The sequence below is a fragment of the Sander vitreus genome, chromosome 5 (assembly GCF_031162955.1).
Source record: "Sander vitreus isolate 19-12246 chromosome 5, sanVit1, whole genome shotgun sequence".
NCBI classification, from domain to species: domain Eukaryota; kingdom Metazoa; phylum Chordata; class Actinopteri; order Perciformes; family Percidae; genus Sander; species Sander vitreus.
The window spans coordinates 20,363,196-20,390,629 of NC_135859.1; the positions used below are offsets into that span (position 1 = coordinate 20,363,196).

General features: G+C 40.0%; 3 protein-coding genes across 4 annotated transcripts; 1 reads left to right on the forward strand and 2 right to left on the reverse strand.

Moving 5' to 3' along the window:
- The first annotated feature begins 1,345 nt into the window (after nt 1-1,345).
- On the forward strand, nt 1,346-16,388 carry smarcad1a (SNF2 related chromatin remodeling ATPase with DExD box 1a). Of its 2 annotated transcripts, none has more exons than XM_078250911.1 (23): nt 1,346-1,846; nt 2,504-2,642; nt 2,727-2,856; nt 3,546-3,615; nt 4,047-4,141; nt 4,470-4,571; nt 5,135-5,213; nt 5,348-6,030; nt 6,842-7,038; nt 8,008-8,098; nt 8,590-8,689; nt 9,048-9,107; nt 9,310-9,385; nt 9,519-9,654; nt 9,791-9,922; nt 10,207-10,302; nt 10,744-10,861; nt 10,952-11,067; nt 11,207-11,395; nt 11,509-11,627; nt 12,387-12,569; nt 13,293-13,399; nt 15,631-16,388. In XM_078250911.1, exons 1-23 carry the CDS (start codon nt 1,738-1,740, stop codon nt 15,693-15,695), a joined length of 3,192 nt encoding a protein of 1,063 aa, XP_078107037.1. In that variant the 5' UTR covers nt 1,346-1,737; the 3' UTR covers nt 15,696-16,388. The 2 variants fall into 2 exon arrangements, with proteins under 2 accessions (XP_078107037.1, XP_078107036.1); XM_078250910.1 differs by lacking the exon at nt 15,631-16,388 and adding an exon at nt 13,890-15,112.
- Nucleotides 16,389-17,947: 1,559 nt separating this feature from the next.
- prf1.5 (perforin 1.5) lies at nt 17,948-21,805 on the reverse strand. The gene is made up of 5 exons (XM_078249742.1): nt 21,435-21,805; nt 20,821-21,096; nt 20,342-20,613; nt 19,297-19,438; nt 17,948-19,109 (listed from the first exon to the last, which is right to left on the reverse strand). Exons 1-5 carry the CDS (start codon nt 21,456-21,458, stop codon nt 18,222-18,224), a joined length of 1,602 nt encoding a protein of 533 aa, XP_078105868.1. The 5' UTR covers nt 21,459-21,805; the 3' UTR covers nt 17,948-18,221.
- An 883-nt stretch (nt 21,806-22,688) lies between these two features.
- Nucleotides 22,689-26,053, reverse strand: mpeg1.1 (macrophage expressed 1, tandem duplicate 1). Its single transcript, XM_078250912.1, has 2 exons — nt 25,558-26,053; nt 22,689-25,104 (listed from the first exon to the last, which is right to left on the reverse strand). The coding sequence occupies exons 1-2, from the start codon at nt 26,005-26,007 to the stop codon at nt 23,419-23,421; spliced, it is 2,136 nt and encodes a 711-aa protein (XP_078107038.1). The 5' UTR covers nt 26,008-26,053; the 3' UTR covers nt 22,689-23,418.
- Nucleotides 26,054-27,434: the final 1,381 nt, after the last annotated feature.

Genomic DNA, 27,434 nt, shown 5'->3' on the forward strand with positions numbered 1-27,434 from the left:
TATTATTTTCTTTCCTATTTCACTCTAATCAATTTTTTTGCAACTCTTTGTCATTGAATTAAGAAGGGTGTACGGTACACCGTGTACCTTGCAATGGGGCACAGAGACCCAGTAAGAGCATGTTATCAGTGCAATGGTATGGGACCTCAGACACAGTGTAATAAGTTGTTCAAATAATTAGACACGGTATTTGTCCTTCCAAAATTACCTTCAATAAGAGCACACAAAACGCACCCACACACAGAAGTTACAAAGAGGTAGTATTTAAGTTCCAGTTAGACCTCTTCACATACCCTTAGCCCATCTTAAAGAATGTATATCTGCTACCCCCTGTTGATCATTAAATGTATGACAGTCTCTACACGAAGACCTTATATATATGGTCAGTTTCGCTTATGAGTGTGGCATCTAGTGGCGATGCCAGGCTGGCATCTAGTGGACAACACACAGAAACAGGTGAATTTGACTAAAATAACAAGGAAGAAAAAGTCTGTAGCTTTGTTGACGATAGTTCTATTTTACTTCCCATAAAACTTGTCAAACACAGGTGAAACTAATAACGCTATATATTTTTTACATGCTGCACACTGCACTCAACCCATTCGGCCTCCTTTTTCTACAGCTATTTTGTATATAGCCTATTTGTTTCTGTACGTGTTGTTTATTCTTATTAATGTTCAAAATGTGTGTTTGTTTATATAGGCCTATGCACCAAATACCATGGCAAATTCCATGTAGGCCTAAGTGTAACTTACTATGGCAATAAACGCTTTTCTGATTTTGATTCTAATGATAATGACTGATAATAACTGCAACTGTGTGCTATTGCTATTATAGTTTACTGGCACACCTAAATGGAAAAGAGACATTGTTAATGTTAGTTAGCCTATGCCTTTGCTTTCCCTGGTTTGACAAGTCAAAACATGCTCCGCGAGAAAAGTTTAAATTTAAATACATTTGGATACTGAAATGTGCCAATTTGGATGACAAAAATGTAGAAAATTAATGAGAAAAGATAATGACACTATATATTTGTCTATACTTTATCCAAGTTATATTTTCTTCAAGCTTTCTTCAGTTTTGTTGCCTGACAAAACCAGACACCCCGAAACATTGCTCTGTATGTACTATACTGTGCATAATATTAATATATATATATATATATATATATATATATATATATATATATATATATATATATATATATATATATATATATATATATACATCCTTATATTTACAGTAATTGCTAGGAATACACCGTTTACCACACTGTAACACGATGAGGCCAACAGAATTTGAGCAGAAACGGAAGTAGGCTAGAGTGTTTCCGCCCGCCTCTTCGTCTGACCAATAAGCGGAGCCGGCCCGGCATAGCATCCTCTAGGGCCGCTGGACTTCGCGGGAAACCGGCTGTAGTCAAGGGTCGAGATACAACAAACGTAATTGGACCCCGGGTCAAACAACCGTCTTTGATACTAAATCAGTATTTTATAAATCAATACATTTTAAACTGTAACAGTTAAAAGCGGAGCAGTCACATAGCTTAAAATCGCCGTCTTCAGGGCTGTTGCCCTGACTGCTATGCTAACACCCGACGCTTGGTAACCTTATGAAACGTTAGGTTGTCTCATTGGCTAACAGGAAAATTGTGCTTCATGCGGCAGGGCAGAGAAAATACTGCTGACTTGAAAGAGACAAAGAGCTGCCGCTGTCAGACACGAACAGACTGTTAACATGTTCAATTTAGACCGTTTTCGTTTTGACAAGAAGGCGGCGACAACAACAAACAAAGACCAGGATAGCGGATCCAAAAGTCCAGAGTCTGAGAAGGAGAACAAGCCAGGTAACTAACGTTAGCAGATGTAAAGCTAACGTTAGCTTACGATGCTGTTAGCCAGATGTGTTAAGTATGCTATCGTTAGCAGTAGTTAGGTAACATGGTTATTATTAACATGCTGTCTTTTCCCGCAGGTCTAAGTGACCATTTCCCGAAGTAACAGTGGGGTTTGCGCCCATGGAACCAAAACTGTCTTAGTTTCTAATATAACGTTATCTAGAACTGCAACATCTTTATCATTGCAGTGAGATTGTGTGCCTTTGTTGCAGCTGGGCAATAGGGTTAAGTAAAATATAACGGTACTGTGAAGACAGTGTGTCTGTAAATAATGTAAAGGTTTTTTGAAAATGGCTATTGGAGCTTTCAGACAATGTCACTTTACATCCTTTAACACCAGAAAATACTCCCATGGTATACAATATTGTTTGGGGGCATGGCACAATGTAGTAATTTATGACGTTACATGACCCCTAAGCCTACCAGAGTTAGTGGTCAATATTCTCAGGTGTCGCTCTCCTTGCTGTAATCACCCCACTTGCAACATGTTGCAGCAGTTGCATTTAAATAGTAGGGAAGCCAAGCCTTAATTCTACAGTATAGTTGTATTGTGCATTACTGCCATGAATGCATATGCTAACTTGTTTTTAACATTGTGCTGTCCAGCTCAGATGAAACCTGTCAAAGCCTCACCAAAGCCCCATGCGCGAGGAGTAGTTTTTGAGGAAGTCATTACAATTGACTTGGAGGAGGATGAGCTTCTCTCTGAAACAAAGACCACAATACCATTAACCAGGAAGTCCAAGTAAGTATAAACTGAAATTACAACGATTCCTCATGTTCATGCTGATTCATACTGCTTCACAGTCATCTTGTCTGTCTTCTGTAGGAATCCCAAAGGAAAATCATCCCAAAATGTGGCATCGGATCACACAGATGACGAGGACAAAGAAATGGAGGAGAACATGAACAGAGTACTGGAGATGTTTCCTCAGTTGTCAAGGACCGAGGTACTGGAGGTGAGTTAAGATCGAGGCGTTGCAACTTCTCAACATGGAACACATTAGTTTGACTCCAGGGACATCCAAAGCCAATTTGAAGGATCTGTATTGTAGTGTTACTCTGTCAAACCTATCTTGGTTGATTTTACTGACTTTACTGTACACCAACTTTAGGCTAAATCTGTTTTTAGAGATGTTCCGATACCGATACTGGTATCAGTATCTGCTCCGATACTGCCTAAAACGCTGGTATCGGGAAGTACTGGAGTTTATGCACCGATCCGATACCACGTAATAAAGCCCTAAAGAAAAAATACGTTAAAGAGGTTTATTTATGTTCTTTTTTTTTAACTGACTGTCAAACTGGATAACAAAAGAACGTTCTGTGGCATTCAAGCCAGATCGACAACAAAGATAGAAATAATATCACATCCATACAGGGATAGTAGTATACAGTTCTTAAAACATAATAAAATATATGACACACTGGTATCGGATCGGTACTCGGTATCGGCCGATACGCAAGTTCAGGTATCGGAATCGGGAAGCAAAAAATGGTATCGGACCATCGCTAGTCTGTTTTCATGATAACGTATTTAATTTTACGTAACAGCCAGCTATAGTTTGGACCCTGTTGATATGACACAGTCCCTTTTTAATCTCTTGATTTTCTCTGTTCAAAGCACCTTGTTCTGTTCCATTTTCAGGTTATTAGGAGCACAAGCACATTGGATGGGGCTGTAGCTGCATGCCTTTTAAAGTTTGGTGATAAAGAAGGTAAACAATTGATTTTTCATAAGCACATGACAGTCCATGCTCAATTCAATCAAGTTTTATTTTTCACATGGAATTGATAAGGTTGAACAAGAGTTAAACACTCTCCTTGAAGGCATTCTAGCATAAAGAACGCTTAGTTTTATAATTTAAAAAAAAGAAAATATCCCACAAAAAAGTAAGGAGAAAAAGTTTTAAATTATTTTTTTTGTTTTGTGATATGGTCAACGATATTTGGCTCATTCTCAGAGCAATGAACAAAGAAATGTAACACTTGAGGCAAGAAGTTATTACTAAAGCTGGTGTGCAGGTGGAGAAAAGTAAGACGTAATTTCAAATATGTGGAAAACGTTGCAGTAGAAACACGCACAACGTCTACTTTTCTCAGTCAGTTGGCTACTTTTGTGAGAACACTGGCTGCTTTATGTTCTTAGCCCCAGACCAAGGCAGGAAGAGAAAGCAGGATGGATCCAGCGGTTCTCAGGAAAGTGGTGAAATTCAACCCAGCAAGAAGAGAAGGTCATCAGTGGTAAGATTACTAATGATAACCTTATGATTTAAAACAATAGCCTAACATGTACACATTTTTAAGATCCTGTCATTTAAATTTCAAGTACAACGAAAGCCATTTCATCCTACACTGCAGAGAAACAGAACTGTCTTAAAAAGCGGTTTGAAAAAATGTATTTTCTTGTTTTTTTTAAACGGACAGAAAACACAGACAAATGTTTGCATCTATTGATAAGAAAATCACAAATGATTTATTAATGAGGCCTGATGCACAAAAGATTATATTTGAGGTGGTAAGGTGGGTTCCTCTCAGTTTTCTATACACCTTTTCTTATTCAAACCAAAAGGGTTCTGAAGAAGAAGATGATGACAGCAAAGAGCCAAACTGGGAGAAGCAGGAAGCCATGGTCCGAAAACTGCAGAAAAAGTTTCCTGACCAGGACAAGGAGGTGAGAACGCACAGACACTTGTCCCTCTCTGTAACGCATTAAGTCATTTCATATTTAAATCATTTTAGTTTAATCTGAGTCCACCCTCTGAAGTGGTTTATACTCTACCTAACGTAACACTGAGCTGTGTTTGTGACTGAGCCTTTGAGTTTATGTCACATGATCCAGTATAATGTGATGGCCCAAGTCCAGCGTCTGAAGCCTTGCAGCTTCAAACTCTTAAGCACATTCAGCTCATTATGACAACTCACACACTACTTACGCCATGTTTCCATTTAATAGTGTCCCAAAAATATTCTTAAATGTTAAACAAAGAATTTCCTGAACAGAACTGTTTTGAACCAAAGACCAAGGAAGGCGTAAGCCGTGTGTTCCACGACTAAAGCCTTAGCAAAACGGAGTACTTGACTGATCTATCATCTGTTTTGCAGCTTCTTAAAAGGATGGCTGACACTAGAAAATGACTTAACAGCCACGCCAAAAAGAAAAGAACAAATTGTAGATTGCCCAAGACTGGTCTTGTTTTTGAGTTCTAACCCTTGCTTATGTGTGTCATGTTGTAGGAGCTGCGGATGGTGCTGCAGGAACACGACTGGAATGTTGAGGATGCTCTGCAGGTTCTACAAATGTTCTCAGACCAAGGTGCGAATGCTTCATCTGAATCTAGCCATCTTTTCACTGACCTCATGTATACGTGTCCTTAGAACGGTCATGTTCCATAACGGATTCTGATACAGATTCAGGCTCAAGTCATTTTCCTTCTTTTCTGTTGTCAGATGCCAGTTTCAGCTCCCCTGACACAGAAGAAAAGAAATCCAGTAAATCGAAGAGCAAAGACAAGTCGAGCAAGGGCCACAGGAAGTTGACGCGCCACAAAGACCATGGAGACAGTACAAGTAGCAGAGGTCAAAACGACGAAGACCATATAAGTATTAGTGAAACAGAGGAGGACCGTATAGATGATTCAGATGCTACAAAGGACAGTGAAGACTCGGACAGTGAAGATTCCAAAAACAGAAGTAGCACTTCCACTCTGTCAACCAGGCTTAAAAAAAATTCTGACTCCGTATCCTCATCCTCCTCTGTCAAGAAAACAACTACCTCTTCCTCCCTGAAGCCATCCTCCTCTTCCTCTGCTGCTCAGATGCTGTCCAGATTTGCCAGTGGGACCAGTATAGCTAAGAAGCAGGCAGCAGAGAGAAAGAAGAAGGCACGCGTGTCAGACGATTATGTCAGTTCAGAGGGGGAAAATGACGATGAAGAGGAGACAGTTAGTAGTGAGTTTGAGGACTCTGATGATGAGCTGGATTCTAACGGTGGCATGACAGATCTGAAGAAAGAGATACTCAAGTTTTTCCAGGATGCAACGATCGATGAGCTGTCGCTTATCGCTGGGTGCTCTGTTAAAAAGGCCCAGAAGATCGTGGAACTGAGGCCCTTTGATGGCTGGCAAAGCCTGGTGAGAGAGAGAGAGTTTGTGTGTGCGTGTTTCTAAACAAATGAGACAAAAAACATCAAATAGATGTCATGCAGGTGATTCCTTCATTTGAAATGAAAGAGTTTGCACAAGTTATCAATGGGAAAAGTTGTCAAAACAAAGCGTTACAGTCAGCCATAGTCTGAATTTTCCTACAAAACACCTGGATAATGACTTCATGACTTGTTGAGTTTCATTCACACTGTATTTACTTGTTGAGCGTACTACACCAAGGTCTTCGTGTAGAGACACGATATTTCTTACAATCTATTGAATAGCAGAACTCTTCACCTCCTCATGCTCTCTTTTATCAGATTTACTTCATTCATTTTCCAAACATCTGTCAGCAGCGAGTACATGTTAGCGGTGGTGGCCCTGTCATAATTATTATTTTGCAATAATAGAGCATTGACATATTTAATACCTTTTGTATAAACCAAGCTCAACGAAAAGGTAGCGTTGTTGGCACCTTTTTATTATAAGTTTGGTTTATAATAAATAAAAGTATTGTTTGGCTATATAAGGTTTTTAACAAGATGGGCATAAAAACAGCACTACCCTGATCATAGATATATGAAACCTGGCAACACAGTACAGTCTGCTTTTCAGTGCAGTGGCACCAGTGAAGTGAAGTAATTCAGTGATTCTCAAACATTTTGTCCCTATCCACTGTCGGGTCATTTAATGACTTATCAGAGTTCTCGCTAATAGATTGTGCAGTAGTAGTCAATAGCTACTGTCTAAATACTCAACATATTGTGTGAATTATACCTGTACATTCTTTCCTCTTCAGATTGATGTCTTTCATAAGGATAATGGACTGTCGGATAGCTTACTGCTGGGCTGCAGAGTCGTCCTCAAAGAGCGGCAGGTTGTCCTGGGGCTGATGTCCAAATGCAATACCATTTCCTCAAAAATGTTCAAACAGGTCACTCAGGTGATGGAGAGGGGCACGGGGGCCATGAAACAGCCCAGTTTACTCAACAGTCAGTGAGTAAAATGCACCTAAACACATACTGTAACTAGAAGGGCACTCTCAGAGAATACAGACTATTTTTTTTTTCTTTTCTATTTTGTATCTCATCTTGATCGTGGAGCCTTTCCTGAAATATGTGTACACGTACACACACACACACACACACACACACACACACACACACACACACACACACACTGGCCAATATATCGATATTATAGGCTAGATATTAAATTTAGACTATTGTGATATGATCCTGGTTTTAAAGGCTGCATTACAGTAAAGTGAAGTAATTTTCAGAACTTACCAGACTTATTGTGTAAATATATATTGTGAAGGCACCAATAGTCAACCCTACAATATCGCCGCAATATCGGCATTGGCATTTGGTCAAAACAAATTTCCATATCGCCCAGCTCTACACATGTGCCGCTCATCCACTCCTGCTCCTTTCCACTAATCCCCATGGATTTCTTCTGTTTTCCTTCCATGGAGCAGACATGAAAACTATTTTACTTTTAGTTTACATTCTGCTGTCTGTCAGTCAGTGTCGCAGGCAGGTTAGCCAGCTGCTGTACACTCTGCTGCTGACAGACTGCAGAGACGTTTACTGAAAACAGAGTCAGCAGGGGTTAGATAATCACATCAAATCAATTATAGGATATATATATATATATATATAATATATATATAATATACCTTATCAAGGCTAAGCTGTTAATTTTCAGGTGATTTGTCAAACCCCTTGTAGATTTGTGATACGCCAGTTTCCTTCGGCATATCTGGCACTCAACTTTGCACATTTTTAAATGATTCCAGACACTTTTTCGACAGCTTGCATGCTGATAGTTGTAGCAGTTTTGCATTTGTGTTTCCATAAATGATGCACCAGGACTATTTGTGACAGTTGGCTTACAGTATGTGTTTTGAAGAAAATGAGGGATCCCATTATTGTTCTCAGTCAGTTATTGGTTGTCTTTCAGGTACCAGCTGAAACCTTATCAGCTGATTGGTCTAAAGTGGCTGTTGCTTCTGCATGAGCACAAACTGAGTGGTATCCTTGCTGATGAAATGGTGAGATGCACTACCAACATATATGATGTGTTGATCACAAGCCCAGAGTGAAAAACAAATGAAATGTAAACATTTATTCAGCCAAGCAGGGCAGCAGGTGCTTACCCATTGTATAAGTCACCACTTGATGAGTGTTACTGTGCCACTGTCAATGAGGGTTTTGTTTGAATATGTAGCCATTCTGCAGGTGAATAAACCATCAGAAAGTACAGAGAAGAAAGAAGAAGAGTACAAGCAGCAGAGAGTTAAATATGTTTTAGCCCCAAGACGATGAGAACTTTGATTTGTATGGTTTAGTAAAACTGTAATGCTGTTAAAGTCTGTCAGGATATTTGCTGTTAATAACTTGTATGTCGTGTCTGATGTGCAGATGTTCAAATATCTTTTTTTGTTGTTTGTCCACCTGGCTCTTTCTTTATCTTTTTATCTTGGTGCTTAATATCTGACTGACTCTGTATCTCTCCATCTCTCTTTCACTCTTCTTCTCTCAGGGTTTGGGAAAAACTATCCAGGCTATAGCGTTTCTGGCCCAGCTGTACCAGAATGGAATAGACGGTCCTCACCTCATCACTGTGCCGGCCTCTACATTAGGTAATGATCTCCGTAAATCACACCCTTTGCTACTTTGCTTCATATTATCTAATCTAACAACATACATTTAGATGATAATGTTTAGCATAACGGCACGTTGTGTCTGTGGTCTAAGGCCATGTTTACACATACACTTTTCTGTTTGGAAAAAGGACCTTTTGTGAGGAACAAATAATAAGTAATGCTCTTTTCACCTCACCTGTTGATCTGGTGTATCTAAACTAGATAGATACTACCTTGTGTCTGTTTCTGGAACTTCTTGGAGCTCATTTTTTGCTTTTTAAAATGAGCACTTAATAAAAAACAAATCAATCAATAATTTATGATTAATGCTTATTTAATTATCTCTGTCTTGTAGATAACTGGGTCAGAGAACTGAAGCTGTGGTGCCCAAGCCTCAAAGTGCTAGTCTATTGTGGTAGGACTCACTTTTTTACATCTTTTCACAATAAGTTCTCTCATGTTGTCTTTCTTATGTGAACCCTGCAATTGATTTGGGAACCTTAAGTGTTCACTGTGATGGAGCGTATATTTTGATGCGGTGCTGTTGTTACTCTTTACACAGCCTTATTTATGGTCTCTTCACAGTTTTGAGCAGTGTATCCATATGTTGTGTGCAGGATCTGTGGAGGACCGCCGCTACCTCAAACACGACCTCCTTAATGGAGATGATGAGTGCAACGTCATTGTGACAACGTGAGCAAACACTTTCTGTGCTGGTGACTACAGGGCCATTAAGAGCCTGAAGCAACTTGTCACTCTCACCTACACGCAAAGTGATGGGGTACATTTGTTTTATTCTGCTTTGCTTATTTGATTTGTTTTACAGGTATAACATGGCCATAGGAAATGCCAACGACCGCAGCCTTTTCCGTAAGCTGCGTCTGAAGTATGCTGTGTTTGATGAAGGTCACATGCTGAAGAACATGAACTCTCTGCGCTATCGCCACCTTATGGATATTAACGTTAGTTCACTGACATTTTGCAATTTATTTTCTACCACCACCAACCACCTATTTCTGTTGTATCTTCACATCTGACATCAGAATGATTTGCACATAACAGTGTAGGATGTCTCTTTCTCTCTGTCTTTCCCTGTAGGCTGAGCATCGCTTGCTTCTGACAGGAACTCCTTTACAGAACAACCTCTTAGAGCTGATGTCTCTCCTGAACTTCATCATGCCTTCCATGTTCTCCAGCTCTACTACCCAGCTCTCCAAAATGTTTTCTATGGTGTGTGGGTGTGGGTGTGAGTGACCGCTATGCTATTTGAAGCTGGATGAATAGATAGCTCAGATTATAGCAACACTCCTGGTACTTTTAAAAAATAGCAGGCTGTGTGAAGACATCCTGGCCCTCCACTGTCTTTTAGTTCCTTGAAATTATTCGTTTCACAAGTTTAAAAAAATACATGTGTCTTGCAAGCTGTATAACCAACCCAGAAAAAAAATCAAATAGTTTTTTAGTTCTTTTGGCCCATCTGACCAAAGTGTTGACTGTTTTATGTTATGTGTCAGAAATCCCATGAGGAGCAGAGCCGCTTTGAGAGGGATCGTATTTCTCAGGCCAAACTCATCATGAAACCTTTTATCCTCCGAAGAGTGAAGAGCGAGGTAAGTTGATCAAGTTACAGATTTGTATTGTGTTAATATCGTGTATGTGGAAGGTGTTTTTTTTGTTGTTGTTTTTTAGGGAAATCTGGCATACAAATGATTTTCTCAGTCTCCCAGTTTGAAATTACTGGCAGGTAAATACATTAAATGGATTCTCTGCATCCAGCTATGTTAAAAGCGTTGGTAGTAGTAGAATCCAATAATCATTTTGATTAATTCTGTTAATTAGTGAAGACTCATGAGTCAACATTAAAACCCATGAGGAACCTAATTTCTTCAGCATTTGTTACTCATTTCAGTATTCTGCTGAAGCACACTTCACACAAACCGGTTTTTGTAGGACATCAACCTTTGCTAAATAATGGTCACAGTGAGAGTAATTATAGTTCAAACCCTGTGTAAGTACTGTGAACAACTAATGGTCTTCTTCCTTTCTTCCAGGTCCTCAAGCAGCTGCCAGCCAAAGAAGAGAGGGTAGAGTCCTGCCCGATGAGTGAGAAACAGCAGGTTCTCTACCAGACCCTCGTAAATAAACTCAAGGCTTCAGCCAATGGCGAAAGTAAGCCTGATTCACTGCTCACTGTTGTACATCAGTGTTATTTTGTGCAAATAACAGAAATTAACTGTCCGGTTAACATTTTCTCTGCAGAACAAGAGTTGTGTAATGTGATGATGCAGTTGAGGAAGATGGCCAACCACCCTCTGCTTCATAGACAGTACTACACCACAGAAAAGCTCAAAGCCATGAGCAAACTCATGCTCAAGGTCAATCCTACTCCCTGTTTTTCTTCAATATTTCAACAGTTTTTTTTTATATTCCACACTAATGCCCCTCCTTTTTACTGTTCCCTCTGTACCATTTTTGGGGTAAATCTCTGCCTTCATTCTTTCTCTCCCTCCACAGGAGCCAACTCACTTTGATGCAGACGCTGCTCTGATCCAGGAGGACATGGAAGTGATGTCAGACTTTGAGCTGCATCGTCTGTGCCAGCAGTACTCCTCTATCAGCTCATACCAGCTTGAAAACGATCTCCTGCTTGACTCTGGGAAATTCCTCCTCCTCACAGAGCTGCTGGCCTCACTTAAAACCAAGGTCAATACAAATGTGCAGAACCATGTCTGTGGTGCATGCAGGGGGATAGCCGGCTGCATGTACCAACGAGTAAAGATCTTATCCTGTAACATAGCTTTTCTTCTGTCTTACAGGGAGACCGAGTGGTATTATTCAGTCAGTTCACCATGATGCTGGACATTGTGGAGGTGCTGCTGAAACATCTTAAGCATCGTTACGTCCGACTGGATGGATCCACACCCATAGCCAACAGGTCAGCGTTGTACAGTTCATTGAAGTCAAATCAGTTGTAGCCAACAAGGCAGGATCATGAAGTATAATCTTATTAATTCAAAATCTATTTAGTAGGGTTGTCAATTGATTAAAATATTTAATCGTGATTAATCCCACATTTTAATCTGTTCTCAATGTACTTTAAAAGAGGTATTTTAAATTGTTTATTTTGCTGCTCTCATCAACATGGGAGCTGACAAATATGCTTGCTTTGTGCAAATCTTTATTATGGTTGCAACAATCCAAAACAATGACAAATGCTGTCATTTCTCTCCAGAATAACCTCAAAGGTACTGTATGCTCAAAGAATATGCTGAAAGATTAATATGGCAAACTCATGCCCATCAAGCAACAGCAGATGGGCATATTGACCTGAATGGAACATTACTTGGTAATGCTAACACAATGTAGTGTTAGACCTTACACTTATAAAGGTTAACTAAACATACCTTTAAAGTAGCTAAACACAAAACAATGGACCTTGTGGACCAACAGACACATTGTACAAATACATTGGTCAGCTAAATGTACCAATGTAATTTAACAATATAATTGTGTTTAACCTCATATATATATATATATATATATATATATATATATATATATATATATATATATATATATAAAATATGGCGTTAAAAGGAATTTGCGTTAACTCATTATTATCGTGTTAATTTTGACATCCCTCCACATAAACTGTGTCACATGTCATGGTTAAAATAATTTCTTTGTCCTGCAGGATTGTGTTGATTGATGAGTTCAACACGGATCCTGACCTATTTGTGTTCCTGTTGTCAACACGTGCTGGTGGCCTGGGAATCAACCTCACCTCAGCTAATGTTGTCATCCTTCATGACATTGACTTCAATCCCTACAATGACAAACAGGCAGAGGACAGATGTCACCGCGTAGGCCAGACCAAGTAAGATGAAATCTGTAAATTGTACTCTTAATATTCTTGTGGGAGGATTTTTACCTAATGAGGTCCATCTTATTTTGTCAACAATTGGACAGAAAACACTTGGCGCTGTATGCATGCAGATTCTTTAGATTAAAATCTCTGAATATTACAGTAGGGATTCATTGCAATTACAGGACCACCTCAGGTTAAAATGTTGAACCTTGCCCTTGACATTGTAAGCTGTGAAAAGGCCCTAAGGTCAAAAGTTGAATTATAACTGTACATTATTTTCTCTTCAGGTTGAGGTCTTCCATAAGGATTTTTTTATGCCAAATCACAGCATGAATTTGTCATGAACGTGTCTTAATGTGGTATTTTGGAGGAATGTTTGACCATTTTGATCAATTCTCGAGTGGTCAAAAATGGTTAAAATGTGCACCAAATCTGTGCAACAAATTCTATCAACCCAAAATCTGCTGCAACAACTTATGAGGCATAAGTGAGCATGATATAGCCATCATATACTCATATTAATTAATCAATTATTTAATTATTTATTTATGATTCATGACTGGAAAACTTACACACACAGTGCTATGCTGTATGTCAAATGAATCCTCAGGTTCCCAGCTTTCTGACTTGCCCCCCTAAACATGCCTTGTCCCCTACCCCTCTAGAAAAGGGGGTGGAATGCTAAGGGATTGATGTCCTGTAGTGACTAATGTACCTCGCTGTGGGTGTCAGGACTGTACAGGTGATTAAGCTGATCAGCAAGGACAGCATAGATGACTGCATGCTGCAGCTGAGCCAGAAGAAACTAAAGCTGGAGCAGGACATGACTACTGCTGACGGTAAGGAGATTTGTACTCTCTTGACTGCATGCACACAATCTTTGTAATAAATACATTAAATTAATTTGTAATTTGTAATTTCTAAGTAATCAAAACCACAACAAAAAAGCAGTGCAGATTTCTTTAAGGAGTGCTGGCCGTTTAAGCCCAGGCTATAGCCCTTAAGCTTACTCCTCAAATAACAGACATTTGCAAATCAATGATAAACCGGTTCATCAGTAAGGATTGAGGTCAAGCAGATTCCAGTACTGCTCTGCTACTTCAAGCTCTGTTTGTGATGGTTCCCTCTTCATTGGTCCACAAGCCATGTCCTAAACCCTGCAGAAATGGCCATAAGTATTTGTTGGTGAAAAGTTAAATGGTATATCTAAAAGTCAAAAGAATAGAACATGGTATAGTCAAAAAAGTTTGACTTTTAAGATCGGATAAAAGTCCCAGAACAAATCTGTACAGTTCCTGGGTTTGATATGTTCTGTTCTTAAAATTTTAGGACTTGTCAGTCCCGCAAGCAGTTTCAGGAAAGTGGCTGCATGTGTCCAACAATGCACAAAAACATCAACAAGCCTACAGCTGTCAGCCGACACGGAGTGTGGAAAGTGTGTCAGTCTCCCGGACGGGTGAACTGAGACTGTTTCCTGCTCGTTGGTCAACGGTTAATGAGAAACTAAAAGATAAACTAGATGGCAGGTTATTTTGCTTAAGTTTCCAATTGACTGAAGATATGTTATTGTTACATTATGTTGTTAATAAATGTTTTAAATTTGACAATGTAGTGTGGTACATTGCGAACAAAGATCAGATATTGCATAAAAGTCTAGTCTAAAAATGGCATAGCAACCTGTGCTTTAAAAATAAATAAATAAAAGAAAATCGAGGAATCGAACCGTGACCTTAGAATCGAAAATGTAATCGAATCGAGGATTTGGAAAATCGTGACACCCTTAACAAACAGCTGGTTGAAAAAGCAGTGTTTTAGAAGGAGCCTCAGCGAGCGCCCGAAAGCACTTTTTATTTTACTATATCTCTTTACATAAATATTTTTTTCTACTACTATGGGCTAACAGTTTACATAGAAACGATCAGACATACATTTAAATGCCCTCTGTAAATAGACAGTATTACATGGCTATGCTGCCCTGCTGGACAGTAAATTACAACTTGACCCACTTTCACTTAACTACGGTGCCGTAAAGTCTTTACTCAGTCAGATCTCCGTGATCTGCATAACGACAGTACAGTGGAACATTTGCCTTTAACAGAGTGACAGTAATAACCTAATATACCATCATCACTGAGATTAAACTACATTCTCCATTATATTTGCACTGAATAACGCATTCAATAAACGGAAACATAACTTTTGCAGCGCACATGAACAGATGCACAATACTAGCTCACACATAAAATAGCACCCTCGTGAATTAGCCTACTGTTGCTAACGTACATTCATAAATCCTACATCAGACTTACTTAGTGATGCACGCACACAGTAGTGTCCACAAACTTAGTCCAATGAGGGGAGAAAGGAAAGTGTCATAGCGTTCCACGTTAACGCTTTTTCTCTCTCAACTACCACATGCTGATACGTTATTACGTTAGAGCGAGCTAATGCTGACAGGGAGAGAGAGAGAGAGACTGTATCACTAATAGCCAATCCATTCTGCTCAAAGCGATGGTCTTTTTCACAAATAGATTGCACGTTAGGGGGGGGGGGGGGGGGGGGGGAGTAGCTTCCACTTAAGGGGCCCTGTCTTGCCCCCTGCGCAGCACAGTGCAAAGTCCGACGCAAGTTTCTTTGCTAGTTTAAGACCGACGCAGTTGTCAATTTCCCGTCCAGCGCCCGCGACTAGGATTGGTGTGTCTGACAGTTTGGTGGGTGTGACATCATGATGGTGGCTCTCCATCGTGATGTCAGACGATGATATCGTCCATCGGCACAACCCAACCTCAAAGCGGCCACTTCCAAGAGATTGACAGCAGGGTGTGTGATTGTGTGACTGAAAAACATTCAGCTGAAGGCCTTGGAAATATTTACCGTTAATTTAAATTTGACACTTTCATCTTAAAAGATATTTTAAAAAATGATTTTATTTAAAAACCTTGTTTTATTCAGTGTGTTTTTATTTGAATTATTTTCAAATAAAATTGTTTACTTTATGAAAACAATATTTGGTTTTTATAAAATATTTTTCCAAAAATGAATCTTGAAAAAGGTGTGTTGTGTTCTTTAGGTGGTGATGAGGGGACCATACCTGAAGATATGGCATCTTTGCTCAAAGCCTCACTAGGACTGTGATACGCAAACTCATGAAACTTGACTGTACAAATACGTTTTTGATAGCAATCTTGTGATTCTGGGCAGACTTGAGTGTTCTGACTGAACACACACACACACACACACACACACACACACACACACACACACGTGTTTGTGTCTATACTGGGAAACTACTGAGACCATATGCTGCCATGAAACAAAGTTTTGACATTGAGATCTGATTTGCTGTGTAGCATGTTAGCTGTGTCTAAAACACTATTTCTTACATGCACACAGTTTTTGCTTCTACTTTGATTATGAAATCAGCATATAAAGGCTTAACAAAAATGTTGCCTTTTTAAAATTGCAACATGTTATCCAAGGTTACTTTGTAGAAACTTGAAAGTAGTGTTTCAAAGTTCAGACCAAACCGTCAGTAATGCAGCATGTGGTGGAGTACCCCATGGTACTTGTTTAGACAAAAGTATCTCAAGTTCACATAAGCCATGCAGTCTTATATTGTTCACATTCTGATAAAGGGGGCTGTATGCTGGTAAGGTAAAGTATGCCTACTGGTTATTAACACTTCTATGAAATATTAAAGTTCTAGTACGAAAATTGTGCAAAGAGATGGAGAATGGTAGCTTTTTATACTATCCTTCCTACCTGACAGTGTTGGATCTTGCCTAATGTACATGCTCTTATACTCACCAGCTCTTAAAAAAAAAGAAATGGTGTACATCAAAACTTTAGTTGCTGCTGTAATCCACAGCAACATTGTAACAGCAGCAGATATGACAACTTCACAGAAAATCTTGCTATTCACATTGATTAGTTTTAATACCATTCCCGATCAAACAGTTTTGACAGTTGTGTTTGCATTAGACAGTAAGCCAAGTATCTGGAAAATTCTCTTTCAGTTAGTGTAATGTGTCGAGGTTTGTCGTATAGCCTATATATTTTAAGGTAATTATCTTGGCAAATGCAGGAGATACATGGTTGTCGGTGTAGTCGGTGAATTCAGTACAGTTTTTCTAGTTTGTAAAACTAGATAAACAAAAAATATGGAATGTTTAATAAGAACGATCCTTGAACTGGTTTCTTTGCTGTTTCTACTCCTTTTAATATCTTGAGCTAAGCGACACAGAGAAGATGATTTAATGCAGCAGCTGCATTCATGTACTGTATAAGTGGCTAATGTGTTGTATGTGTACATGTGTAAGTGAAAAGCTTTTACTAAGTAATTTGTATGTTTATAAGGTTCCTGTTTGAACTAAAAAATAAAAGTTGGAATAAAAGTCTGTGTGGTCATGCCTACAGCATTTCAGCAGGAGGAGCTGCCATTAAGAAAACAAATTGCCCCTTCTGCATGCCACCATGCCAGCGATGGCCCTGGCTGGAGGCATTATGTTTTCGGGTTGTCTGCACATCCCATTCTTGTGAAGAATATCTCTGGAACTACTGGATCCAATTTCTTTAAATTTTGCAAAACCGTCCACTTGGTTTCTGATTAGATTTTGGTGGTCAAAGGTCACGGACACTGTGACCTCACGTCTGTCCATTCTCCTAAACGTGATATCTCAGGAACGCCTTGAGGGAACATATTCAAATTTGGTACAAATGTCTACTAAGGCTCAAGGATTAGCTGGTCACTGTGACCTCACACAAATGTCTTAATAGGAGAAATTGAAGTGATGACATATATCCCAAAGGTCATCTTCACAGTGACATCATAATGTTCTGCAAAACACTTTTCGGACCATTATTCAACACCGTAACTCAGACACAGAAGGGGAGCCATTTGGTCAGATACTGAATTGGTGACTCTAATCTTGGGTACCCACCTTGACCCTGTGGTGATTGCATAGATCAGGGGTCTTCTGTTTTAATGTTAAACATACATTTAGCACAGTGAATCCTTTTGGAATAACTATCTGTGAATCTCAGTGACTACCTTACCTATAGGCCATTAATGTCTTTTGTTGAAGAAGATCTCTGGTATAGATGATCTGTCCTACCTGGTCGAAAATGTGTGTCCACGTTTTGCAAAAACTTAATGAGTTTAATTTTTGAACAGCAGTCTACTAAGATCATTTTATTTCATGTGAATTAAAAGAGGTTTAAATGATTTAAAATGTGAAAAATAAAACCTAAAAACCTGTACCTTTTTTTTGATAATAAGTCACTTATAAGAGAGGTTTGTAGAAATGGTGTGTGTGTAGCCCTTGTGGTTATCAGTGCATTGTTGTCATTGCATCAGACTTGAGACAATTCAAGGTGACAACAGTAAATATCCTACATCAAAATTACTTTATTATATTATACTTTGGTTAGTTAATACTAAAATATTGTTCGCCATTGTTACTATACATCCATGTTCAAAACAATAGTCCACAAACCAATGTGTGACGTCACTGCTGCTGCGTTCACTATTTTTACAGTCTATGGTTAAAAGGTATGGGAAATGACAGCTTACTAACTCTTGCTGAAAAATCTGCTACTTGAAAGTTTAAAATTATGCATGAAGAAACTGCTGAAATCTACATGAACATGTAATCTAATAATCTACTCAGCATTAGGGGAGTATCGTCCACACCTGAATCCTGTCAAGTGAGCATCACATTTGACGGTGTAGGTGAAATAGAGAACTCCTTTGCTCAGCTGACAGCTAAGAGAGTGAGTTCCTCGCTCGGGGAAGACAACACATCTACCCGCTATGTCATTGTAAAGCACATCTCGATCCCAGACTTCAAACCTCAAAGCCTGACCCAGTTCCACCGATCCAAAGCCATAAGTCACATTCCACTCTGGGTCATTGTTATCCATCACCGTATTGGTCTCCTCGTACATGCCATTGTAGAAGATCTTCACATAGGCGTCTGTTTTGGTGAAGGTGTCCGCCCTCAGACCTGCAGCTCTGTGGATCTCCAGTCTGAGAGTTCCTCTGCCAGCCCGCAGAGGACAACAGTTATGGTCCAGGTTGGGAGTTGGGGAGCAGTTCTTAAGACTAACCTGGTCCTCCTGCAGCTGGTTATCTTTAATATACTCTGTGATAGCGCTTCTCAGATTAGCACTGATCTGTGAGTCCTCCACCAGATGATGCAAAGGGAAGATGCCGTAAGAAACCACATCAGGGTTGTCGTGGAGGCTGCTCATCCAGCTCTGGTACGCTTCAGATGGGTCCTCCTGGTAGAGGATGTCGGGGAAGTACCTCTCCCCTCCAATAACCTCAATCTTATGGGTCATGAAGCCTTGGTAGAAGCCCATGCTCATGTTACCCTTCAGGAGCTTCTCGCACTTGTTGGAGAAGGATGCATTGCCAGGGAGGAATCCAAGAGCCATTCGGAGTTCAACATTCAAGCAGTTTTTGATGTCGGACTCGGAGAAACCCTTCAGTGTGGCCAGGCAGGTCCTGAATGCAGTGATTCGCCTCACCTTACCACCAAGCTGGACCTAAGAGACAGAACAAATAATAAAATTAAGGCTGAAAACTTCCCTTTGGCCTATCAGTAACACGATTCATCATTCTTCCCTACGTCATAATCTTAAAAAAACTAATATCAAAACAATATCAAAAAGACATGCTGCAGCATAAATACTACAGTATGAAAGGGAGTAAAAGCACTGTCAACCACCTGACCTGGTGTATGTAGTGTGTTCCGTAGGTGTCTATCAGCCGTCTATATAGGGCTCTGTTCTGGCTTGTATTTAAGCTCTGTGGGAGTCTTTTCAGATGCTTTGTGAACTCTGTGCTCAGCTGGGGGTGATCAGCCAGCCTGTAGCTGAAAAAACAAAAGGCATGTGGAGTTCAACACAATGAGAATAGAATCTTCACTCTTATGTGACAAACAATATGCAGTCAAGTTCACCATAAGGTTTCAGCATAAGCTGTAATAACTGCAAAAAAATTTATTTTTATTTTTTGTACTGTTTATTCCTAAATTAATTTCAAACCCAAAGTAAGGACCGAAAATACTGCACACATCTGTGACCTATATTTTGTAATGATACATTTGCCTTCTTTAAAGGTGCTGTAAGTAGGATTGTGAAGATCCAGGACGTAGCCAAAAAATTTGAACATCGACAACTTCTCAGTCCCTCCCCGCTTTCCACTAAAGCCCAAATGGTCTTTTAAGCCCCTCCCCCCACAAGGGAGAATGAATGTGTGTGCATGAACAGTGATTGACACGCAGTTAGACACTCCCCCTGGTCCTGATTAGTGCATCTAAACAGGGAGCGGTGGACTTTTGCAAATCGCACTACAGGCTGTAGGTGGTGCCTACTTTTAAATACCTGCTTCATGTAGTTCTACTGGAACATAGTCAGTTTCAGCAAATATGACAAAAAGTTAGTTTTATAAGTCTTACCTACTGCATCTTTAAATGCATTGGATGCCAGCAAAAATCTATGAGCTAGTATCTGCGGATAGCAAATACTATAATATTAATTTTGCAACTGGCAAATCCATAATAATATCCATACTTATCCACAATTAATATCCAGTTATAACAAAACCAGATATAGATGGAGCAATACTTTATTCAAATCCATTTGCCTCATCATAAGAATGTATTTTTAGTGCAGAATATCAGTCTGATTAATGTAATAATCCTAGTACTTCTACATCAATCAGCCAATTACATATGATTACAAAGCACAATTTTTACAAGCACACTCCTCTTTACCTGTAGTAGGTGCAACTGATTTCATGGATGGAAAAAGTGGCCTTGTCCACGCTGTGCTGCGACCGAGCAAACTTGGCCAAGTCTGAGCGGCTTCCTCCAAGCACTGCCTTGCCAATATTTTCTAAACTCAAGCCCAGGCCCCAGTTGTTGTTAACCAGGGAGTTGGAGCTGCGCAGCAGGGAATCCACAGAGTGGTGGAGGGCACTAGAAAGCTGCTTACTGCAGCGGCTGAAGGGACGCCAGTCGAGCACCGCAGCTGGGAGCCTTTGAATCTGAGGAGAGAAGAGGCAGGATGTTGATTGGGAAGCAGGTGGAGGAAGAAAATAGTTATAGGAAGTGTGGAATAGTACAGAAGGAGGAAAAACACAGGGCAGGAGGAGCAAAAAAAGAGAGTAAAAAGTAGTTCGGATGGAATTAAGTTAAGAGAACTTTGATAGATTGAAGACACCATGGATAAGAGTGAGTGTTACTGTTTTCACCTGTCCTTTTTGGAAGCGGTTTGGACAGAGTGTACAGGTGTGGTTGTCAGCCAGATGAGCTTTGACATTGATGACATATGCCCCCGTTCGACGCATCCGCACCACATCAAAACCCTCCCCTGCCAGGTTGTGGCCCGGGACAAAAGGGGCTTTCTCACACTCTAACCCTGAGCCAACTCGACAGCCATGGACCCTGCAGACCTCCAACGTGACCAGTAAACCCAATATAAACAGCCCAACGTTGCTCCTTTGGTATCCTCCAGCTTGCATGGTTACCTAAATGTAACAACACAGAGGGTGAGAAAGAAGTCAGTAAAGTCTATATTTTAATGATTGCTTCTTAAATACTCCCTTAAATATGAAACTAGTGGTTGATATAAAGGCCATTGTAGGCAGTTGCATTTTTTTTTGCCTTGTACCAGTGAGCAGACTACTGGGTTGTTGCTGATTGCAAACTATCTAATAGATGAGTTATGCCTGTCACATAGTAAATGCAGATGAGCTTCTAATCCTCTCTGCTTTATAAACTGGAGTAATCTTGCCACAGATGTTGTGTCAACTCTGAAAACATGCACAACAGAGACACACACTACAACATAGACATGCACTCTTACCTTGGACTGTATTCTATATATCATCCTTCAGGGTGTGTCCTCGTCTTCTTTTAGGAGTTGCCAGGCTGTAGCTTTCTCTGCCTACTGAAATTCCACTTGGAGATTTTAACAGCCAAGACAAACACATTTGTTGTGCCTCCCTCTTTTTACTAACCCCATCGATGGCACAGCTCACCGTAAAAGATGAAATGCAAACTGACTAAACTCTTGATCCTGCTGGAAATGAAATCACGGTTGAGAAGGCTTTGGCTTTACTGGCCAACTGTGCTGAAAGCCTGGATGCACTCTTTTGTCCGTCCTCTGCGCTATGAAAAAGACCAAGGAGGGAGTTCCCCTGCTTCAGCGCTGTGTATCTGTCTGTCTCTCTCTCTCTCTCTCTCTCTCTCTCTCTCTCTCTCTCTCTCTCTCTCTCTCTCTCTCTCCCTCCCTCCCTCTCTCCCCCCAGGCCTTGACAATTTCCTCAGCATGAATGGGTTTGTTTTCATGTTCATGACCCAGCTCTATGAATCCTTCACAGCTGTGAATGTGTGTGTGTGTGTGTGTGTGTGTGTGTGTGTGTGTGTGTGTGCATGTGCATGTGTGGGGGAGAGAGACTCACGAGAGAAAAGATGCACATTGGTATGAGCACTCTTTACAGGAAATGGCTTTTTGCATGTGTATGTACGTGCATGGGACTGTACAGTACATGTGTGTATGTCTGTTGGAGTGACTGTGTGTGTTTTTGTGTATATAGTGTCTGAGGTGGCCTGTCTGTGTACTGATAATCTTACCAACATCATGAGGTCAGTTTTGCCATTGTCTATTTATGGATGTGGGTGGAATGTTGGTGGTTTTCTCAGTAAGGTCAGCGAAAATAAAGGTGTCTCTGTGCAAGAGGTTTTGTTCAACGTTTTATTTTGAGAACTAGTATGTGCTTTGGTGCCACGTTTACAGACTTATGCATGCTTACAGAATGTAAGTTCACTTTACTTTTGCATTTTGTACTGACCTCAACACTGCAGTGTAAATATGATTTCTGTCATGATGTGTTTGAGTTTAGCTTAAAGATATAATTTATTTGTTAAGCTTGCAAGATTAAAAAAGGTGAATACTCATAGCGCAGATCTGTTACAGGACTGATTAACTGATTACTTTACTTAAGTGACCGCTGGCCAAGGCATTTCTTTAAAGAATTTAGGGTGTTTCTTATAGGAAAAGAGACATACCAATCATAAACATAATATATACTGTACATGAAGACATAGATCCATTGAATTGTTTTACATTACTTTTATTAGAATGTAAGTGCAGTGCAGAAGAGTTTAATTGACATTGACATTTATACATACTGTCAATTAGACTAGTGTGATACAAAAAGTTAAGCACAAAACAGAATCAGTCCTTAATCTAACGCTTCTTTTATTAATATATTCAGGAGAAAAAAGGCTTCACCAAAAGTTCATCAACTATCTGTAAATAATATTTATTAACAGCATGTTTTGTGAATGGTACTAGGTACAAAGCATGCAGGTTCTTAAATGGGTTTATATACATGACATAATGCATCTTGGCCTCATGAGGGCAGTATTGATTCACTGTTGCCTTGGAATGCACCTGTGCTTTTGTGCCATTTGGTGATTTCAAAGGCAGATTGCTGTTTCTTAGATCAGACATAATATGATAAAGTTTTTAATATGCAGAATACAAAGTTTACTTATGCTAAGCAACGGCTTAAAGTACACGTTACTAGGAAAAAATGTCTACCAATAAATGTATTGTTTAAATAATTACATTTATTTTCCATAGCAGTTGTTAAAATGTGAATTGCTTTCATAGACAATTCAAAAGAATAAGTCCAACTGATTCAAACTAGAAGCCCTTAAACATGCAAAAAAGTCCACCCCTGTAAGATGCATGACAGTGATTTCTGAGGTGACAATCAACAAGGAAGTTGGTAACAAAATCTGACACACCAGATAAATTCCCATCTCTGCGTGCCAAGCCTTTAAGCCTCAGCTTGTTGTGCTTCCCTCTCTCCTCCTTCGTCACGGTCAACCTCACCACCTATTGCCTCATAGCCTCTAGCTGACGAAAACACAGACAGCCTCCTCCTCCTCTTCACCAGAAGAACTGCCACTATGACTACCAGCACCATCATACCCATCACCCCAAATGCTACCCCTGCCTTTTCACCACTAGACATCTGACTCGATTCTGGGTTAATCTTCCGTAGCATTTCCTTGATTTCCTCTGGTTGTGCCAGTTTCCACGCCTTGGTCTGCCCCACTCTGACCCAGCTCTTATCATCTTCTGTCATCACCATAACTGTGTTTGTGGATTGCATGCTGACAAGTGGAGGTTTAGTGAAAGGTGGCAGATGGATCGGAAGCAACTGCCCACCTGTGAACAGTCCTGACTGGACACAGTAAAGAATTTCACAGCCATCACTCACTGATGCAAGGTGCTGACTGAACTTAGGAGGGCAGCGACGTTGATACCCTGCCAGCGGGTTGTTTGACTGACAACTGAAGAGGCCTCCGAATGGTACAGCGTATCTGCTGCCAGTTTCATAGTCGTTACTCACACAGATCACTTGGCCATCTGAGAGAAACGTTAGTGGAATGAAGTTTGGGGGACAGCTTTTGGCTTTGGTGAGGGGGTTCAGGAGAGAGGGGCTGTATATGCCTCCAAACAGATACCCTGAGTTTTCTGGGGCCTCTCCTCTTACAGAGCACCAGAAGGTGTCGATGCGAGCAGAGCGAACATGGTAGTTGTCCTGACACACTTGACGATTGCAATGTGAAAGGTCCAAAAACCCACATCTATAGCGTTCATTATGGCAATCGTAGGATGTGTAACCCTGCTGTCTGACTTCTGATCTCAGTAAGGTGGCAGAGTAAGGCGAACGACAGGAGAAGGCCCCTGTTTCAGGGTTTTTCTGGGCCAGGACATCACATAGTGGGCCTGCATCTGAGCTTAAATAAGTGCACTCTTGATAGACACCACCAAAACTGAGGTTGGTAGCGGGGCCCTCGCAGGATGCGTCATCAATGTTGGCTTGGAAGTTGAAGTTCTTGGAGTTGACATCGACACATCCAGGTCGCGTGTTGACCTTGTAGTATCGCTCTACGGCCTGACTCACTGCAACAGCCACTTTGCCAACTGTAGGCTGTGGCAGATCAGGGAAATTGTTGATGTTTATAAAGTGGTGTAGGGGAAATCCTGACCTATCAATAGCAACCAGGTTGTTCCTGGTACTTTCCTGCCACTTCTGCAGAGTGATGCCAGGATAGAAAGGTGTGCCGCCACCATGGCTTTGGATAAGAGAGTACTGAATATTGGACTGATATGTTTGAAGTGATGAGCTCTGTTGAGTACTTTGACTGCTTATGTCAAACTTGAGTTTGTCAAAAAAGTTAAGGCCTGCCTGTGCTTTGATAGAGGAACTTTCTGATAAACTGTCCGATACATATGAAGAACGGAGGTAGTCTTCCTGCACCAAAGTAGCCCCAGCATCGACACTAGTGATAACATGGGTTCCATAGTCCAGCACCATCTTCTCTGAGAGATAGGCTGCATTCCTTGTTTGGTTGTTTTCAATTGCATTGGCTATCTCTTTGGCTTGTTGAGCAAAACGTGTATCCAGAGTGAAGTCTGGATAAGCCTTAACCGTGTAGATGAAGTTACGAACCTTTGAAGAAAAAGATTAAATATCATTATGTTATAGTTTATTTTTATTTCAGCCTTTTAATGTTGTATTCCTTTTCTTAATTTACTATTTAAGGTGACATCTGTAACATCAGGTTGTTCACACATTGTTCATATTACATAGCCATATTTATTCTGCTCTTATAATACTGAAAAATATTTCTTGTGCTGCCTATGCACCACCTGTCTATACTTTGTTTATCACATTGCACTTTTCTGCTTTTTTGCATTTCGTTGTCTTTGAACTTGTACTCTGCACAATGACAATAAAGTTGAATCTAATCTAATCTAGTCTAATCTGTCCAGGAACTACACATAATACATAGCCTTTTGACTCACACTGGCACATTTACAGTATTTTAGCGTTGCATTCACAACCACTGCCACAACTATATGTGCCTTTTATTCATCCAAACTATGTAAAGTAGAAACTTACTTGCACTCTGGCTGTAGTTGAAGAGTCTTTGACTTGATGGGTTTTCATCCTCTGGTTCTCTGTAGAAAATTTGCCATTCAGCACCGAGAGAAATGATATGTCAGCATTTATGCTGTAAGATGTAGAGCTTTTCTGCTCCAGCCAGGAGCTGATTATCTCTGAGTTCGTCTCCACACCTGTCTCCTTGTGGGGGATGACAAACACCTCATCAGGGATGAGGTAGAGCCCGTCCTCAGTGGTCTGGCACTGGAAGTAGCTGAGGTTCATGACTCGACCCGTATCCATGTTCCGGAGGTTGTCCCAGCCTCCGCCCGGCAGCACCTCCAGTGCTGTGATGGAGAGGTTGGTGGAGGCTCGGCATTGTCTGAGCCAGTTGGTGGGGTGGCTAATAGGGACTGAGAAGCCGACATTGAGGAGAGAGAGAACCAGGAGGGTCACTGCTGCCTTCATGATGACTGTGTCAGAAAGGTCTAAGACGACTGTATATAGGGTTCATACAAAGTTCCTCCTTTTATGCAGTTTATCATATGATAAACCGGAACATCTAGTTTAAGAACTGGTGGGGGAGGGTGAAGTTTTACTTTCATTTGCAAGTCTGCTTTTTTTTTTATCCCAAAGTATATATACTCCAGGCTACTTATTAACAGAAAAGAGAACTCTGCTGGCCAAAATGGGATTTTACCTGAATACTCTTTCCTAAATTATGACGAAGGTAAAAAATACCTTCAAAGCATAATATAACTATATTTAAAGGCAATATTCTAAAACCAACAATAAGAGCCAAACCTGAGTTGTATATTACTGTGATTTATATTATCCAATCATTCAAGTGATTTAAAGATGTGATTTCTCAGTTAGTTTATCTCTCTCTCTCTCTCTCTCTCTCTCTCTCTCTCTCTCTGTACACAAAAGGATGGTTGAAACAAAACTTAAGCTTCAACTTGGTTGATAAATGCTCTGCTTTACATAGTTTTTCTGTTTCTGAATAAAAAGTAAAGATACAATTGTTCACAAACATCCTCTTAACAAAGGGAACAGAAAGCAGATGTAAAAACAACATATACCTAAACGGAAGTGGCTGTGTTTTCACATGTTTGTGAACAGTCACATGAGTATGAATATGTCACTGGAAATGTCCGGAGAATGTCTGAGTCAACACCCAACATCAAGCCTCAGATGTAATGTTAGGCAAACTACAAAAGTAAACACAATACATGTACATTTAGAATCAGAATTACAATAAATGCAACATTTAAAGCAATACTGTATAAGTAATATAAGTTTTGTATTATATCACGCATGGAGAATTTTCCTTTTTTGTCATTGTATATTTTAGGTTAATATGTGACATGGCATAAATCAATAATGTTCACACTTATCAGGCCGCACTCCTCCCACATCCCACCTCTGAAACATGTTTAAACTGACAGGATCACAGGTCATAAGACTCAACAATACACTGTAGCTTGTTGAAAAACTGGTTTATCTTTCAAGTGACTAAATAACTGGTCTATCAATAAAAAAATACCAGTACAAAAATAACTCATATGTAAGAAAATAAGTTTTTAAAAACCGTATGATACATGTAACTGCACTACTTGTTTACTACTTGTTGTTACTTCTTTGTTTATTGACTTATTCAGTGCTAACGTTTTTCAATGTATTATTTGTATTTTTAGTGTAATTAATAGACTCACTAAAACTTTTCTAGTTTACATTAATATTTGGCATTTTAACTATCCTCACACATATCGATAAAATATCGAATTCAATTCGACAGATTATGTATATTAAGTTCCATAAGTTTTTATGGAAAAAGTTAAATTTGGGTTGCAAGGAGAACATCATATTTTTTTAAACTGCTCCACGGTTGCCAC

What these genes read in the sequence shown, in the direction of transcription:
- smarcad1a (XM_078250910.1), top strand. Translation starts at nt 1,738, where the DNA reads ATGTTCAATTTAGACCGTTTTCGTTTTGACAAGAAGGCGGCGACAACA. An exon ending in TCTCCAAAATGTTTTCTATG is followed by an intron (nt 9,923 to 10,206) that starts GTGTGTGGGTGT and finishes GTTATGTGTCAG; the next exon opens with AAATCCCATGAGGAGCAGAG. An exon ending in TGGCCTCACTTAAAACCAAG is followed by an intron (nt 11,396 to 11,508) that starts GTCAATACAAAT and finishes TCTGTCTTACAG; the next exon opens with GGAGACCGAGTGGTATTATT.
- prf1.5 (XM_078249742.1), bottom strand. Translation starts at nt 21,458, where the DNA reads ATGATATATAGAATACAGTCCAAG. An exon ending in ACCGCTTCCAAAAAGGACAG is followed by an intron (nt 20,614 to 20,820) that starts GTGAAAACAGTA and finishes TTCTCTCCTCAG; the next exon opens with ATTCAAAGGCTCCCAGCTGC. An exon ending in GAACACACTACATACACCAG is followed by an intron (nt 19,110 to 19,296) that starts GTCAGGTGGTTG and finishes TCTGTCTCTTAG; the next exon opens with GTCCAGCTTGGTGGTAAGGT.
- mpeg1.1 (XM_078250912.1), bottom strand. Translation starts at nt 26,007, where the DNA reads ATGAAGGCAGCAGTGACCCTCCTGGTTCTCTCTCTCCTCAATGTCGGC. An exon ending in CAACTACAGCCAGAGTGCAA is followed by an intron (nt 25,105 to 25,557) that starts GTAAGTTTCTAC and finishes TTTTCTTCAAAG; the next exon opens with GTTCGTAACTTCATCTACAC.